The sequence below is a fragment of the Strix aluco genome, chromosome 3 (genome assembly GCF_031877795.1).
Source record: "Strix aluco isolate bStrAlu1 chromosome 3, bStrAlu1.hap1, whole genome shotgun sequence".
Taxonomy (NCBI): Eukaryota; Metazoa; Chordata; class Aves; order Strigiformes; family Strigidae; genus Strix; species Strix aluco.
In genome coordinates, this window is record NC_133933.1 from 51,811,700 (window position 1) to 51,829,558 (window position 17,859).

Below are 17,859 nucleotides of genomic sequence, written 5' to 3' on the forward strand. Positions count from 1 at the left end.
TAATGGACACAAGTACTTCATTTAAGGGCTGTGCCCCGCCCCCCCCCCCCCCCAAAAAAAAAAAACAACCTAAAAATACCAGATATTTTCAGGTCCTTATATTCATTATGAAATATCCTAGTTGAGTAATTCGATTTTAAAAAAAGCAAACCAAAACTTCTGTCCTTCAGCTGATAATCATTGAAAACTAATTTACTATCTAAGCAAACCTATATGAATAAAGCAAGTACTTGTAAATAATAATAAAAAACAAATCTTAGCAAGCTTTGACTCGTTTCAAAATTATTTTTTTTTTATATCACTGATAATCAGTGTTGAGTTGGACAGTCAAGGCTGTTCACAGGTATTTGGTAAAAAAGTGTCATAAAACAGTTTGGGTTGCATTGGGGTTTTGATATTTATCACAAATTTTCCAGTTCTCTTTGTCTTAAATAATCTTTACTATTAGAACCACTGAGATTGAAAACAGGGCTAGCAACCTTACTATAATATTCATTTTCTTAGGGTGGTGTTACAAGAGATATTTCTACACTTTATGGGAAGATTCAGTTTTGGTCTGAGGTAGAACATAATGTGAGAAAAAGTGAGAATAACAAAGTGGGTTTTTATAGATTTATTTATTCTTAGCCAGTGGTAGAACTGCAATCCATTTTTAGTTGACTTTAGTGTTTTAAAAAGGAATACATGTTAAAAGTTTGGCAAACTATTTCACTTGTTTTTTCAGTGTAACCTAAGATTTGTTCCTTTAAAATAATCGTTCTTTACAAAGCTGTGATACAAAATAGAGATACATTTGCCTTTTTTCAAAGCCATAGGAGCTTGGGCGTGCAAAGTTACTGTTTTGCAGAACAGTATAAAAGCATGTTTTTCAAAACCCTTTCTTACAATGTTCCCCTTCATTGTTGTGTACTATTTCATTCCAGTAACTTTCCATATGAACAATTATTTCTGAAGACCATCTCCTGGCTTGTATCTTTATTTTTCTGTCAACCAAACCCGGTCATTTTATATGTAATCTTCAAACATACTTCATGAGTTGTCTATAAAAAGTTGATGTAAGAGTGCATGTGTATGCGTGTGGTGTGTTTGTTCTCTGCCAGATAGTTTCATCTAAAATTTACTGGAAACATCCCTTTAACAGAAGGAGAGCTGAGAAATAGAATGATTTGCAGATGTATTTCACTTACTTTACAATATGAAAGCATCAAATGAACTACTATCTTTGGCAGCAAACAAACAGGCACTTTAAAAATTATTTGTGATTGATTGTTCTTGTTTTATAGTGTCTGGTGTACCATATCTACTCTTCTGCCCAGGCAAGTCATTCTGACATAATGTAAACATAATCTATTGATTATTTCTTTTGGCTAGGATAACTGCCCCCTTCTGCCCAACTCTGGTCAAGAAGACTTTGATAAAGATGGCAAAGGAGATGCCTGTGATGAGGATGATGACAATGATGGTGTTGAAGATGACAAAGTAAGATGTATTTCTGTGTCTTCAGTTCATTTGACCTAAACATTTTGTTTTAAGGAAAATCATTGCAATAGATGAGAGCTTTATTGTTCAGACTTTCATCTGAGTTATTCTGCACTGCCTTCCTTGAATGATTTCTGGTGCACAGTAAAGCTGTATTGGGTCAAAGGAGAGTAGCACTGTGTGGAGCAAAGCAGCCTGGGGAACCGGGGGCTGAATTACGTTCTCTGTATCAGTTTGGGGTTCAGCTGTGTGCATGAAAACAGTTTAATGGTAAGTGGTATTGGATTTTTTTTATTTTGCAATGGGAGAATGATAAAAACTGGTAAATATATCTGAGGTATGTTGGAAACAAGTTATGATGAATAATAACTATAAACAGAGCCAGCATCAAGGGGAAATGACAGAAGAAAAGTACCTAGCTTGATTCATACTTTCCTCCTTTAGATCTGACCACAAGACTGAAATTCATTTACCTGCAGAGCCTAAAAGATAGGCAGTTAGTCTAAACCTGTTCTCCCTGTACATTCAGCAAAAGGACAGAGACACCTTCCGAGTGGGCTTCACCCTGCCTTTTCTGAACATGTTTAGGATGAGTGAATTGGTTTTAGGAATTTAGTGTTCCTCTTTGTTCCCATCAGAGGAAGACTAGACGCTCTAGACCTTCAGATGGTTAAAGTTGGGTTGGAACTGTGTTCATGGAGCCTCTGTTTGGAATATTTCAAAACCCAAAGAATCATTTGATAAAATAATATGATTCAGAACATGTCTTTGAAAAATTGTAGCCAGAAGTTTTATAGCAGTATAAAATTTTGACTTGCCACTATATCTTGTCCTTGAGTACATAAAATGTATTTCAGGGGAATTTAAAATGTTGTGCTAAAAAAATTATTTCCTAGTAAGCAGGTTTTGCTTTTGCAGAGGAAAAGTAGTTTAAAGATTTTTTCCATATGACCTCCCTTCAGATTCCATGACGGTGATGTCGCCCTCACTCCCACTGCTTTGGTTTGGTTTTGTTCTTCTTTGCTTTCCACACTGAGTATTTTCTCATGCCTGTGCAAAAGTCTGTGTGTTATCTGGGGATGTGTGAAACATAAGAATTCTTGTTCTGGCAGACTTTCAAATTAGGGACTAAACTGAAATGAAATTTTCAAAATTCTACTAAAAGGAATGGTCTCAGGGAAAAAATATTTTGGGTCAAGGAGGGCATTCCATTTTAACTTTGCTTTTTGCAACTTTGTACATTTTATTATTGTATGTAATATAACACAGCCCACAAAAAAAGTCAATCCTTGTTTAAATTGTAAAATCAAAATATGCGGTTTAAAAGTGAGAATATTGATAATAGTTCCAAAAAAGTCAGAGTAACAATTCTATTTTTTAAAAAAAATATAATATGCAGCTGAAACTGGCCTGATTTTGCAACATATTCTGATTTTTTTTTTTTAAAAAATGCGTGTACCAGTGATACACTTCTGTTGAAATATCTGAGTACAGATCCAATTTAAAACACCTGTTGCTCTCCTAGTGAGATATGTAACATATTTCACGTGCCTTGTACAAAACCACCAAAACAGACAGTGAGCCAGTCTGTCCAGATGCCATCCCGTTACCACCAAGATCTTCAGTGTAGGTACAGCTTGTCCATCCAAAAAATAGTGGTTTAATATTTTGATTTCTGGCCTCTGTCCAAGATGAACAGGAAGAGTTACCACTTTGTAGTATGTTGAGTTGTGATTTATATTCTGAAATCTGTTTCTTCTTACTAGGACAATTGCCCTCTTCTGTTCAACCCTCGTCAGTTTGATTATGACAAGGATGAAGTTGGTGACCGCTGTGATAATTGCCCCTATGTGCACAACCCTGCTCAGATTGACACAGATAATAATGGGGAGGGTGACTCATGTGCCGTGGATATTGATGGAGATGGTATGCTTTCAGTTTTGAGAATTAAGTGCTGTTCCACAAGTACACTTTTGTTTTACATCCAGTAAGATGGGCTACCTGCTTTTATACATGGAATAAAGTTGGGTCTAGCAGCTCAAAAATGCAGGAGAAGAACAAGAAGACTGAGGTTCATCTGTCCTGTGTAGTATAGTTGTCGATAAAGTCCCTAACTGACTACAATGGATAATATTGAAAAATAATTCACAGCAAGTCTTTTATCAGTGTAATCTTCAAAAAAAATTCTTTCCTTTGTCTGTGTTCCAAAGTAATCAGGGTCTAATATAACACTTCTATTGACTTTTTTTTTCCTTTTTTTAGGAAGGGAAAAGAACATCAGAACATCCATATGGTTAAAACAATATCTGTAGGAAATTAATCTGCTTTTTTATGAATGTAATGCAAAGCCCACAGTAATCCAAATACACATTTTTATGTGTCTTCAAATATTATTAAAGGTGTTTATTTCATCTACCAGTACATGCCTATATGACCCAGATTTGATCAGAATTAAGGAGGGGGAAAAGTCTTTCAGAAATTGTGTCCCTGCTGCATTTCAAACTTATGAGGATCCAGAAGTACTAGAAACTGAAGAAATGTAGTTTTGGATTTCCTTCAGTAACGTTTTAAACTTTTGGATGCTTATCTGACTTGAACATTTTGAAGTCCTCTCATCCTTCTGATTATCAGATTCTTAGTAGTACTCATGGTAGTTCTTTAATTTGATCTAAAATGTAACCATATGTTATTGGCTGAAAGCTTATGCAAATATCCAGAGACCATATAATGTAGGAAAGGGTCTTTGTATCCTTTCCAGACAAATGTCTTGATTTTGTTTCTTTTCAATGTATTATAATTTTGAAGGAGATTGTTGGTTGTATAGTAAAGTTTTCTGAGGAGGAACAGTTTATTTTGAAAATTTGGCATGCCGTACAATAAATGATGCACTTGTTTTGGTAAAATTAAATTATTTAGTGCTGAGGCAGCTGACCATTAATGCAGTTGTTCCTATACAAAACTCTTCAGAAATTCCACCATGATATAGCTGTGCATTTGATGTCATTTCTTACAGTGTGGGAAGAAAACCCAAATCAAATTATTTAAAAAGAAAAATACTCCACCTCTTTATCTGTTATTCTATGAAAAAGGGCTGAATTCTTAAGATATAATCAGCCCTTACTCTAACAAAATTCCTTAAGAAAATGCATATAGGAGACTTTATCATAACAAGAAAAGTGGAATTGATGCCATAATTTTTCTTTCTAATATTCACCTTTTCACTATTTCATGTTGTAGCATCAGAAAGTATATGAACCTCTTAAGAGCCTTGCTTCTTTACTGGTGACTCCTACAGTCTATGGCTGTCTGTGCTGAATGCTATATCATTCCAATTTCTTCAATGTTTTGTTCTTTTTTTCCTCATAGACATTTTTAATGAACGAGATAATTGTCCTTACGTCTATAACACAGACCAGAGTGATACAGATGGTGATGGAGTTGGTGATCAGTGTGATAATTGTCCATTGATGCATAATCCAGACCAGGTAAATGTTAGAGACAGTTTCCTTAGTGGTAATGTCAGAACAAGGGCAGAGTTCTAAAAGAACACAGGAATTGCTATCAGTCCCTGTTTACTGTAGAGCTGAAGAGGTGGATCTCTATTGCTCGTTTTCACATCTCAGGTTGTCAGATCTCTTTGTCAGATGAAAGGGAAATAGAGTGATGATGCCTTTAATCCATGGTCCAGCCTTTGAACTGTCTTCTTTCCCCATGGCAAGTGAGTACAGCCTCAGGGCTGCATTTGGTATGCTCAAGTTTGTTGGTCCACATGCAGATAAGTAACATGAAGTATATAGAAGCAATCGGAAAATGTGCTGCCCAGACTGACACTCCCCTGTGATGTCTAGAATGAGAGCAATGAAGATTGTGTCCAAAGACCTGCCCTGGAAATGTCTTGGGGACCAGATTTTATACACTGATAGCAGAATAAGTAGCCATATTAGTTTGAAGTTATGTTTATGCTTTAAGCATGGTTGTCATCATGATATCACTTGTCTCCAGAGAAATCCTTGAAGAGGAGTGTTGAGAAATTATGTACCAAGCTATCTGTACTTTTGTGTTTAGTAACAATAATAAATTTACTCTTTAAAATTTTTTTGGGTAGACTGATGCAGATAATGACCTTGTTGGTGATCAGTGTGACAACAATGAGGACATAGATGAAGATGGCCACCAGAACAACCAGGATAACTGCCCTTACATCCCCAATGCTAATCAGGCTGACCATGATAAAGATGGTAAAGGCGATGCCTGTGACCCTGATGATGACAATGATGGTGTCCCGGATGACAGGGACAATTGTCGCCTCAGATACAACCCTGAGCAGGAGGACTCTGATGGTAAGAACAATGTCACGTGAATGTCGTTTAGTTCTTCGTATCCAGTTCTGATCTTGGAGTATTAATACGTGACAGAGAAAGACTTCAGATCAAACTGAGCTGCTTTTGACATTCGAGACACCGTGGATTTCAGTGGAATTGAACTGGCCAGTTTGGTCCAGGGTGAGAGCATTAGGAGCCTCTAATGGGACAGGGGCTCAAACACACACATACTTATTTATAGAAGGACATCTTTAACAAATTTTAAAAGAAATTTATTTTTTAATTTGTTTATACTTCGGATTTTCACTTTGAGTTGAAATATTAAAAATCTGGCAAAATATTTAAAATAGTTTGAAATTCAAATTTCTTAAAAAATGAAAAATGAGCTGCTTTGATTTCAAAACAAGTTATCTTCTGAAAATTAAAATGGGAAAAAATATGGTTTACTGCTCTGTTTTATTTTGAAAAACAGACTATTTTCCCAGGTTTAAGTCTAAAATTCTTGTTAATTTTTAACTACTTTTGTAAAAAAAGATTTCTGAGCAGGTTTTCTCAAATTTGCTTTGTAGGTAGCTTTAAACATGTCTTGATGATCTACATGTCACAGTTTAAAAAATGGATATGTAATTGTTCTGTTCTCCAGTACTGTAGTAAAATGTTTCTGGTCACTCTCAGACAGTTCTACTCTGTGCTTGGCAGTATTTCAATAATGAAATAGTGATAGTTTCACATCATAAATGTAATTTATGATCCTTTGAAAAACATCATAATATGTCTACAAGTAACGGCCTTTGCAATAAACACAGGTGAGAAATTTCTGTTCTGAGTTATACAGTTTGCTGGAGTTATTCCATGGTTACACTGGTGAAACTGAAAGCAGAATTTAGTACCTACACAGAATGGTTTTATTCACATGTAGAAGGATAAAAACCTTAGCCCTGACTGATTTCCTGGGAAGACAACTGCTGGCAGTAGGAAGTTTCTGGTTGGTAGACAGCAGTAGTACTTAAGTACTTAACCCTTCAGTCCAGTTATGTATTTGGAATGTCTTTGTACTTACTAATCTCTGGAATAGCCCCTTGATTTGAGAAATATTCCAGAATAAGGGTGCCCCCAAACTGGAATAGTTTCTTGTAGTCGTCTGTCACCTGGATCTTGCAAGGGAGACTACATTTATGTATGGAATAAGGATTCACAAAAAGCGTAAATTTACAGTTTAGCTAGCTCATCAATATCATTAGCAGCAGGCCCAACAGAAATCTTGGAAAAGTGATAAATAAAGCCAAAAGATGTTCCCACACTCTTGAAGATGTGAGCTATAGCATATAAAGTTGAAGCCCTGGAGAGAGCTGTTGGACATGGCTGGGTAAACAAATGCTTTCTAACTTTCCTTGACAGGGAATCAGTGTTGTCAGCAGCTGCTCAGTACCAAATGAACATCAGCAGGACTTTCAGTGAATAATTAGATTCTTCTGTGACTCAAGAATTACCTCTTTGATATTGGCAAAGGGAATAAAATTGGAAATTAATTCTCTTTTCTCCAATAAGTACTAAGACGAACAGGTGCAGGAGTATGCAGCTGGTCAGGATTTGGAGTTCCCCATGGCTGATAGCCAGGGTGGAAAATGGGACCGTTTTACCACATATCTGAACTGCAGAAAGTCTTTGAGATATTAGATGTTTCAGCTTTCTCTAACTGTTTTTTGGCTGTTGCCTAAAACTCATTCAGCTTTCTCTCTGAAAGCTTCATACTTGGATAATGCTGTGCTGGTTAGGCATAGTAATGTAGCTTTCCATTTGTCTGTGGAGCAGGTCAGTACTGAATGAGCTGGATCATTGCTGTTTTCCGTTGTGTTAATTCCCATGTTCTTAGAGCAGTCACAAACACTTTAAAAAAAGCAGATGCTCAGTTACATGAGGATAGAAACAAATTAGCTAACAGTTCTGATTTTACATTAGTACCCAGTGTAATATCCAGTGGTTTCTGTTGTAAATGTTGGAGCATTTGTGTATTTGTTTCTACACTTGTCTAGCCAACTTTTCCTACTTTATTTCAGGTGTTTGTACTATTGTATGCCACTGAGTAACAGTGGCATTGGCAATGAGATTTTTTTTTTTAATGCCTCCTTTCACTACCTACTATTCAAGGCAAATCAAGGCAAATCTCCTGGTTTCCAGCAATATTATGGGTAATTAAGAAAGAAAATAATTTTTCTTTTTTTTTTTTTAAATATTGAGTGTAGTAAAAGTGTTGAGCAGAAGCACAACTGTAGCTGGGCTGTATGGATGTATTTTTAAGTTCTCTAAAAATCTTCTTGCTATTCATGTAACGAAACTTAGTATTTCCATTTCTCCAAGGCTAGTCCTGTTGGATACAGTTCTTCTTTCTTTTTTCTTACATTTTTCTGCAGTGCTACATTTTTCTACAAATTTTTCTACCTGCAAGTGAGTGACTAAACATGTATGCATATTTTACTGCAATACTGTTCCGACTTTTTTTTGACATAAACATGACACTTCTGCAATCTGTAGCACCTTAGATAGATTGTTGCTGAAGGAATCTTGAGACAGAGATAAAAGGAGTCTGAAAAAAGTTTAGTATCTTCAATAGTATATAAAGATTTAGTAACAGGCAGGAAGATTAACAGTTTAACACTATTGTTTGAATTCATTTACATTGCACATATTAGAATGTGGCGTTGTATCCACATATGGGACAAATCAAACTGAAAATGTAATACAAACATTAGTGAATTACATCAACACAGCAGACTTCCAACTTTTCCCACCCTGATTCCAAAGCAGCGTGTAGACTGGGACCAGATTGGTCACTGTCATAAACCACTGACAGGACAGTTTTATTTACAACGATTTTGGCCCTGATCTAAGTTGATGACTTCTGGTCATTACCAGCAACATTTCAAATGGACTTTCAGAAAATGAGGCTTTCTTTGGAGTCATTTGGAGTGTTCTTTGAGAAACAAGAGAATAACATATATATCATAAATTTCTTCCATCAGTGGGAGAGCTGTTAGGAAGGTTGGACAAATTGCTAACAATTTCATTTGCTTATTCACTTTGCTTATAGGTGATGGCAGAGGTGATATTTGCAAAGATGACTTTGACAATGACAATGTCCCAGATATTTATGATGTATGTCCTGAAAACAATGCCATAAGTGAAACTGATTTCCGAAAGTTCCAGATGGTCCCCCTGGACCCCAAGGGAACAGCTCAGATTGATCCCAACTGGGTTATTCGCCACCAAGGCAAGGAACTGGTGCAGACTGCCAACTCTGATCCTGGAATAGCTGTAGGTGAGTATCACATGTCAGCCACCATCTTTGGAAAAGTAACCAGTCATCTGGTGATAAGGAAAAAAAAAAAAAGTGGATAAACATACCTTTTTGGTGCTGCAAGCTTTGGACTGACACATGGGGACAGTGTATATGCCCAAATTAAAAACAGCTTAGTGCTGTTTGCCTTTGACCATTCATCTCATCACTGACAATAACTGTTGAAGAACTTGATATAAACATAGTGCCTGCTGTCGTCAACGCCCCTTGTAAACAACTTATTTCTCTCCAGAAGCATCCATGCGGTAGGTAGGCAAGTATAATTACTGCCTTTTCTACAGGTAAGGAAACTGAAAAAGCTAGTTTACGACTCCTGGCAAAACTCAGGATAGAGCTGGGACTCTTGGGTGTGGGTGGCCGGACCCAGCATTGTAACTCAATGGTTTGTCTCTTTTGTCCTCTCCCAGGCTATGATGAGTTCAGCTCCGTTGACTTCAGTGGGACATTCTATGTTAACACAGACCGTGATGATGACTATGCTGGCTTTGTGTTTGGCTACCAGTCCAGCAGTCGGTTCTATGTTCTGATGTGGAAGCAGGTCACTCAGACCTACTGGGAGGACAAACCCACCAGGGCTTATGGCTATTCTGGTGTGTCGCTCAAAGTAGTGAACTCAACAACTGGTACTGGTGAACACTTGAGAAATGCTCTCTGGCACACAGGGAACACACCTGGGCAGGTGAGAGATTTAAAACTTCAGGCCAACAATGCATGACTAGTATTTTAAAAAGAAGGGAGGTGTCTCAAAGAATTTCCTTTCACACCTCAATTTTTGCAGACATTTATCAGCTTTTCTTCAATTCCCATATTACTGGTGTCAATAATAATATTTGCATTATGTTTCAAAGAAAACATTACACATATAAAAGATTATGAATGGAAAAAATTACATGTATAAAAGGGAAGATGTGGTGTGGTCCAAAGAAAAAGGAGTGAGAGGTCTCAGTTATCCACAAATCCTTTGTGACCTCTGTATTCGCGCTTGCTTCTTTGGCATTCCAGCTTGTTTGAATTATATGTGGTTTAGAGTTCAGTAACCAGTCACAGCCAAAGACAAAAGAAATGAAAACAAAGAGAGAAAACTGCTGCTGTTCCAACTAGGGCCCAGCCGTGGAAGAAACTTGTGCCTTTTGGAAATGAAGTTAGTGGGGCTTTGCACAGGGATAGGAATTTCATGCTTTGGAGCTCCTTGCAGGAAAAAGACCTTGACTGAGTGTGAGAGACTTCTAGGAGCAGGCCACAGGCACTAACATCTGTGCAAGCTGCAGTCCCCTCCTTTGTACCTGGACTGATAGGAGAAGTTGCACTGACTCTGTCAGTGTGGGTGTGTATGTACAAACAGAGGCAAGACTTCTTAGGGGAAGTTAGGTTTGATGCTGTCATGGTCTTCGGTGACTCCAACTATGACACTACAGATGAGTAATGATCAATAATTTAAGACAGAATTTTTCATTACTCTCACCCTATAAGAGAGGTCTGTTCATCATATCATCGAATGTTAAACACTGTTTTCAGCTTCATGCACGGCAGCAAGTAAGCTTTGACTGCATGTACAGTTGCTATAGTGGATGTAGAGTTACTGGAGCAGTCTGTTTCTAATAAGGCATTTGTATTCCTACCGTAGGTGCGTACTTTGTGGCATGATCCCAAGAACATTGGCTGGAAAGATTATACTGCTTACAGGTGGCATTTGATTCATAGGCCTAAAACAGGATTAATAAAGTAAGAAATGTTTCCGCACCCCTCTCTTTTTTTAGTAGCAAAACTTTTTAGTCTCTGTTGATATAAGAGCTATGTTATCAGTTTCTTTGTTCTGATAATGATGATACTTGTGTAACAGTTTGTTCTGATATTTTAGGGACATTTTGTTATCTTTAGAATAAGTTATTTTCATTTTCAGATGTATTTAATTTAGTCTGGATGGTTCAATTTTTACATCAGCTAAATATTCTTAAATTAAAGAAAAAAAAAATCTTTCTCAATAGCCCTTCTGTAAAGGGACCAAAAATTCCTGAACAAAACTCAAAGCAAGATTAGAACACGAGATTCGTCTCCAGCCTCTGGAATTTGAATGAATGAAATTAATTAGAAACACCAGAATTGCTGCAGGGAAGTAGGCCAACGGCCTGTCTACTTCAGCATCCTGTCTCCCATAGTGGCTTATATGAGATGCTGCAGAAGTAGCCATGAGAACATCTGTAATGCACACAACAAGGAGCTATGGCACATGACTTTCCTTAGAGCCCAGCTGTTTATCTGATGTTCCAAAGAATGAGAATTAACTGTCCATGTTAATTTTATCTTCTACTAACTGTAACTGTAAAGGATGTTTTTCATGGAACAGAGGCTGACCTTACCTCTTTATGTCTTGTTTGTGTTTATGAGCCAGGAGAGTTTCGTTTGACTGTGAAAGAGAAAGGGTAGACAAATTTGGATAGACTGAGTTACTAAGTTACCTGTTTCTTGGAAAGAAGAGTTTCTTTATGCATCAAAGTATTGCAGTGCAAAGCTCTGACTGATAGAGGTCAAAACGAAACCTGAGTTTCTCATTCATGTTGCTGTTACCATTTCAGAATCTACTTAGTGTCAGACAAAGCATGTTTCAACTGGTATCCCATTAATCTACCATGAGAAATTCTAAGGTCCAGGGCATTAAATTCCTTCATTCTTTAGGGGGTTTTTATAGAAAATAAATAAATAAACTCAATTATTTCACTAATATAGTCATAAAACCATTTTATTTGTACAGAAATAGCAATTTTGTATTAACATGATTAGAGCTGCATAAATTTTTCTGGTGGTATGAATAATTTATTAAACACTTCTCATATGTTTTTGGTTCTTGAAATTTTGAGAATTACGTTGAATGAATGAAAACCTGTCATTCTTTTTGCTGTTCTTTTTACCATCCATTATATACTGTTTTCAGGAAGTAGTTTCATACTTGTCTTTGGGCACCTTTCAGAAAATAAAACACTTCAAGGTAGAGCAAGTACTGGACATGCATTTCTGCCTAAGCAGAAATCTGTCCCTGAGTTATAGGAAGTTGCTCAAATGTATTCATCCTCATGTGAAGCCATCTTTCTTTGTATAACTAACGTATTGTCAGTCGAAGCAGGACCATAATCCCTTTGTCCAGACACTGTTCTGATTTACAGACTATAGAGTCATCTCTCATTTGGCCTAAAAGCTATTTTAAGAGACTGAGAGCCTAAGAACCTCGACTATCTCAAAGTCTCCCATGAGAAATGGAGAATCCAAGTTCAAGGAACTGCAGTCTATCTGACAGAGAAGGAGAATGAAGAGACATCTTTAGAAGTCTTTTGGCTGCGGGGTGGATGCTTGAAACACTACCAAAAAACCTAAAAAAATCCAAACAAAAAACCAAACCAAGTTCTCCTTCTTTTCTAATTTATTGTTTGTCTAGCTGTTTGTGTCCAAATCCTTCCAGCTTTCACTAAGCTCTTAAAATGTCTGAAACTGAGATTCAACATGTCTCCAAATAATGTTTTGTTTGACTTTAAAGGGATGGTTCTGCCATTTTCTGATGTTGGCCCTTGCACCTAAAGACAAATAAATCAGCTGTTCACACAGCTGTAAAGACAACTTTGCTAAGTGATGTGGCAGGGTCTTGCACTAACCTCTGAGTTCACAGGGACAGGAGCTTATCAATATACATGACATAAGTTCATTCCAGGAGACAAGACTGCTCTAAATAAAGAATTAGGAAATCTTTTGCAGATGGTGTCCATAAAATTTCTTATGGAACAGCTCCACTGCTTCTGATTAATGTGTTATGGCTAACAGCCAGGTGGGCGTGAGAAGTGATCCTTACAATGAAGTTGGGTTTTCTGATGCCTTGTTGAAATTAATTCTGTTTCAGTTCTTCAGAACTGTTAAAAGCCCTTAGCAGACATTACATTATCCTTCTTGTCCAATGTAAATTATGTTCTTCTTTACAGAGTTTTAGTGTATGAAGGGAAACAAGTCATGGTGGATTCTGGACCAATTTACGATACAACCTTTGCTGGTGGACGATTAGGTCTTTTTGTCTTCTCTCAAGAGATGGTTTATTTCTCTGACCTCAAATATGAATGCAGAGGTTAGTTACAGAAAATGTCTGGAAAATGCTGAAGCCTTTGATAACCTGTGGAGAAGGCACGAAATATGGAAATTAAAAGTATTCTCTAGTACTGAAGGCAATGTGTAATCTCATAGCACGGAGTAAACCGTGATTTGTTGAAATACCATGAATGCCCTTTGCCCTGATAGTAAGCTCAATTTGAATAACAAAACCCAGATGTTTAATACTACCCACCTGAAAAAAATGAGATAGAAATGTCTGAGTGAGATACACGCTTAGAATTCTCTCTGTATATCTACTTTCCTTTGTAGGCTATTTCAGTGTGTCCTGTGGGCAGACAGCTACTTCTGGATCACCCCTTTTTCAAGAGGCATGAAGGAGAGAGCAGATATTTCTAATGAGCATGTCTGTCTGTAGTGCCTTGTCCAAAATGTTTTGAAATACAGAAAATGCTTTCCCAGGTTTTCTTACATATGATTTTTTTATATACATTTAGATATATAGGTGCACATACACATATGTGTGTGTCTCTAGGCAGATAGATACCTATCTCTATATAAATGTCCTCACATTTGTAGGAAAATGCAGAAGAGGAAACATTGTGCTGCATCCCTGTACTGTATCATGATGGAGCTCTGTTCTTGTGTGATTGACTTCCTAACCAAATGAAGCAACCACAGTTAATTTTTTTTTTTTTTTCCCATTTCTTTCAGATGCTTGAGCAATGGTTGCTGCATTACCAGCAAAGTACTGTAAATGCTATGCAACCTAGACACCTCAGTACATCCTGGTACTCCCAGTTTCTATTTTTGTGTACCTCCTGTCCTCTGTCCTCGTGCTCCACTCACCAGGCACCTCCCTGCTGCCAGGAGTGCCTCAGCCATCCCTCCACCCAAGTGCCTTCTCACAGCCAGGACTAATGAAACCTAAATGTGAGCGTCTGACCCACCACTGAAGCAAAAGCAGATTGATACATTAGAACACTTTTGTAGAGTGAAAATTTAGCAAATCATGTTTGTTTGTTTGTCTTTTTAAAGGAATGACGTTTACATATAAAAATGTAATTACTTAATGTATTTATATATATATGGAGAAAAAGAGGGGGGTGATGATTATCAGTCATTGTCTTTAAGTGAGGAAAAATGTGTTTGAATAACTTTTTTAGGTGTATGGTTGACACTTCCTTGCTCTGATCAGAACTGGACTTCAGTAACACAAAGCCTCTGGGTCTAATTTTAGCAAAGTGATGGGGGCCACACCAACAGTATCTATTATAACAATGAAAATGCCTTTGGATAATAAAGTAAAGATCAATTATGAACATTTCTTGATCCAAAAAGATGTTGTTTAGCTGATGAGGATGCTCTTAATACACCTGTTAAAATTACAGTTGGTAGAAATGTCAGATTTGCAGCCTAATGCATTGTCTAGTAGAGGCTTAATTCAGGCCCAACAGAATTGAACTAGAAACTCCCATGTGAAAGGGAAGAGTTAGTTCCAAAGCTATCACTACTGTCTGACTTTCAAAAAATTATTTCCAGTTGTTCTGTTTCAGTCATATTTTGCATTCCCTTGTAATAAAGAATATACCATGACCATGTGGAGCAAAATGAACCTGAACCACTTTCCCACCTCTGCTGCAAAAAGCACTTTGACATCCTGAATCCTGATGTGGGTTTTTGAAAAGGTGGCAACGCCACTATTACTTAATTTGGTAACGTATGAATTTAAGGTTCCATTTATAAATATTTTGTTAGTATTTATTATGATTATCACACCGAGCTACCTTCTCTGATAATTTATTTTAAAGCATGTCATATAATGCATCAGTAATACATTCACAAATAATAATATTTTAAAGCTATTTTAAAAAGCATATCACAATATGTAGATATTGTCAAAGCATGGTATACACTTAAGTATAGTTTTATGGGTTATATTCATGTATGCTTTAAAGTTAAATGAATAATAATAAGGAATTTGTAAATGGAACCTTAATATATAGCCAGTTACCCTAATTTTAATATTTTGTAATGTTACCTATGTCTGCTGTATATAGAACTTCTTAAATAATGCTGAAGGGATACCAGTGTTTATTCTAAACAGATACAACAGTTACTCAGATATACAATAGTATAAACATGTTTAACATTTTTTTGTTTTAAGTTTTATGAGCTTTGTTCTCAAAAAGAACATGTGCTGGTGTAATTTTATTCATAGATGGGTTAACTAATGGAATACTGCAGTACCTCTGCCTTCTTATAGGGCTCAGTGAGCTAAATGTTGAATCAACTTTTTCTCCCTTGAAATAGATTTTGTTGCTATATTCATTAGAAATGAATCCACAGTTGCTGGCTTTATTGCACATTTTATAGTGTTCATATTATCAAATATTTTTTTTGTTTTGTTCCTGTTTGGTTTGGGGTTTTTTTCCCAAATCATCTTCATGAGGTTTTTAAATGTTTCAGTTTTTTACTTTTGGTGTTTCAAACTGTATCCCCAAGTCCCAAGCAGAAGGGAGGGTGACTTCATTAAATGTAATGATTGTAATGGCTGTGTAGGGTTTTTTGTTTTGTCAGAGAGAGACATCAGTGTGGGGATGAAGATGTTAATATTTGGACTGTATCATAATTTTCCTATTCTATGTAAATTATTTATGATGTTTTTTTAATTTCTCTTTCTTTTTTTTCCTTGCAAGTGTGTGTGAGAGTGAGATCAATGAAATTTCATTTTGTTTTGCCAAAGATTGTAAATAATTATTTATTTGTTTACAGGACAGAACTTTATCATTTAACGTCCTGATTCATTTAGTCAGATCCTCATTTTTTTATATATATATATATTTTAAGAAATTACTGATAGGAAATAAACTGTAAAAAGGTTTTATAAACAAAATTCTCTTTACCTTTTTTATAGTTAAAATGTTCCTTTAAAGAAACTATTCCATTCCCCAAAGCCCTTAGTTAAATAAGCCTCTTGCCTTGCTATAAACCAGTTCATTTCAAGCAAACCAGCAAATCTGTTGCTTGGTTACAAGTCACTGACTGTTTTCTAAGGTTCTAAACAGCAGGTTTCCTAGTCTTTCTGACAAGACATCATTCCCCGTGAAGTCTTTATCTGGGAAACTTTCAGGTTTTATTTATGGCATTGCAACTGCGAAATTTTGGTCCTGCTTCTTTTTTTTTTTTTTTTTTTTGCTGGACTTGTACACACATTCTCAGTATTGTGTCTTGGCCGATGTGTCTGAACAAATATACCATCCTACTCTGTAACTGCTTCTGCTGTGAGTCCCATCGGAGTCATTGGGATGTGTTGGTGTGAGCAACGATTGCCTTCCTGCTGGAGATTTTCAGGAACCAGTGAATTGTCACTAATCAAACAGAATAAAATACAAGAAAATATTCTTAGCATAAGAGATCTTTGCCATGATTATGAACTGTTCCCAGGGAGAGGAATTTGACTTGGATTAGGAAAAGTAAGAATGACCAGCATGGCAAAATTTGAGGTGTGAACTCAAGTCATATTCTCTTATAAATATCCCAACTACTAACTTCTATTGACTTCACAAATATCCCAACTATTCACTTTTCTTGGCCTTACAAATATCCCATCTATTCGGTTTCCTTGGCTTTTGGGTCCAGTGTGAGTACTCAGAATATTACACAAGAAAGCTATATAGTCTTCAGCACAATCTTTTGATGAGTCCTTTAAACTAATACAAATGTCCAGTCTTGTAGAGAGGTGGCTTTCTTCTATTTATGCTGCAAAGACATCAATTATTGACATCATTGTTCAGGTAATAGAGTGATCAAGATCTTGTTACCCATGCTCTCAAGAGTCCCAGTTAAATGTCTGGTATGGATCTGCAAGAGAGTTTTGAGTCTGAACACTTAGTGGTGATTCAAAGGGAAAAAACATAAATCCCTTTTTTCCAAACAAAACCCCATAAAATGGACTCAGGGAAATAAAATGACTGGAAACATGTGAAACCATAACAGCAGCACTTCAGTACTAGTACAGAGTCTCTGAGAAAAACGGGAAGGACCAAAAAAGCAAATATTAATGCTGTGAATGAGCAGGTTCATATAAAGCAGTGACATCCTCTGACCTCTGTCTATTGTTCTAACTACAGGCTTTTGAAGAAACTGAGGAATATTTGTGTAATTTATGAAAAATGCATATTTAAAAATTTTGCAGCCTCTGCATTTCTGGTTCCCAGAGAGATATGGGTATGGAAGAAGGCGGCCTGAAAACCCTGCATAGAGGCTGTTTTTCTCACAAGGGGAAGCAGAGTAGAACAGGAGCTGATTCTGCCACTGACTCCTGCGTGATACTACACAGAATTGTTTTAATTTCTCTGAGCATCAGGCTCCCATCTACTAAAAGTCAAGGGTAAATTTCTTCCTCTTTAAAATCCTTGTAATAAGTTTTATGTATCTTAGTTTCTGGACCAGTCAAAAAAACATGAAATACTGAAAACCCAAAACCCCCCTGAAATTAATTTCTGATGTGACTTATTGACCACTTTTAAAACATGGATTTTTCAGATAAACTTTGGATAAGTCTCTGAATTCTGAAAAGTTAAGCTGAACTCACAGCGTTTAAGGATTTGTCCATTA

The 17,859-nt window shown here is 36.5% G+C and overlaps 1 protein-coding gene across 1 annotated transcript in view; it reads left to right on the forward strand.

Moving 5' to 3' along the window:
• The window catches only part of THBS2 (thrombospondin 2), a 37,773-nt gene extending 21,256 nt beyond the window's left edge, over nucleotides 1-16,517 (forward strand). The window contains exons 14-22 of the mRNA XM_074818560.1: nucleotides 1,372-1,479; nucleotides 3,246-3,405; nucleotides 4,846-4,964; nucleotides 5,585-5,819; nucleotides 8,890-9,117; nucleotides 9,564-9,835; nucleotides 10,781-10,878; nucleotides 13,119-13,258; nucleotides 13,954-16,517. Coding sequence (XP_074674661.1) covers nucleotides 1,372-1,479; nucleotides 3,246-3,405; nucleotides 4,846-4,964; nucleotides 5,585-5,819; nucleotides 8,890-9,117; nucleotides 9,564-9,835; nucleotides 10,781-10,878; nucleotides 13,119-13,258; nucleotides 13,954-13,961 — 1,368 coding nt within the window. The 3' untranslated portion in view covers nucleotides 13,962-16,517. The remainder of the gene's footprint in view (nucleotides 1-1,371; nucleotides 1,480-3,245; nucleotides 3,406-4,845; nucleotides 4,965-5,584; nucleotides 5,820-8,889; nucleotides 9,118-9,563; nucleotides 9,836-10,780; nucleotides 10,879-13,118; nucleotides 13,259-13,953) is intronic.
• The last annotated feature ends 1,342 nt before the right edge of the window (nucleotides 16,518-17,859 follow it).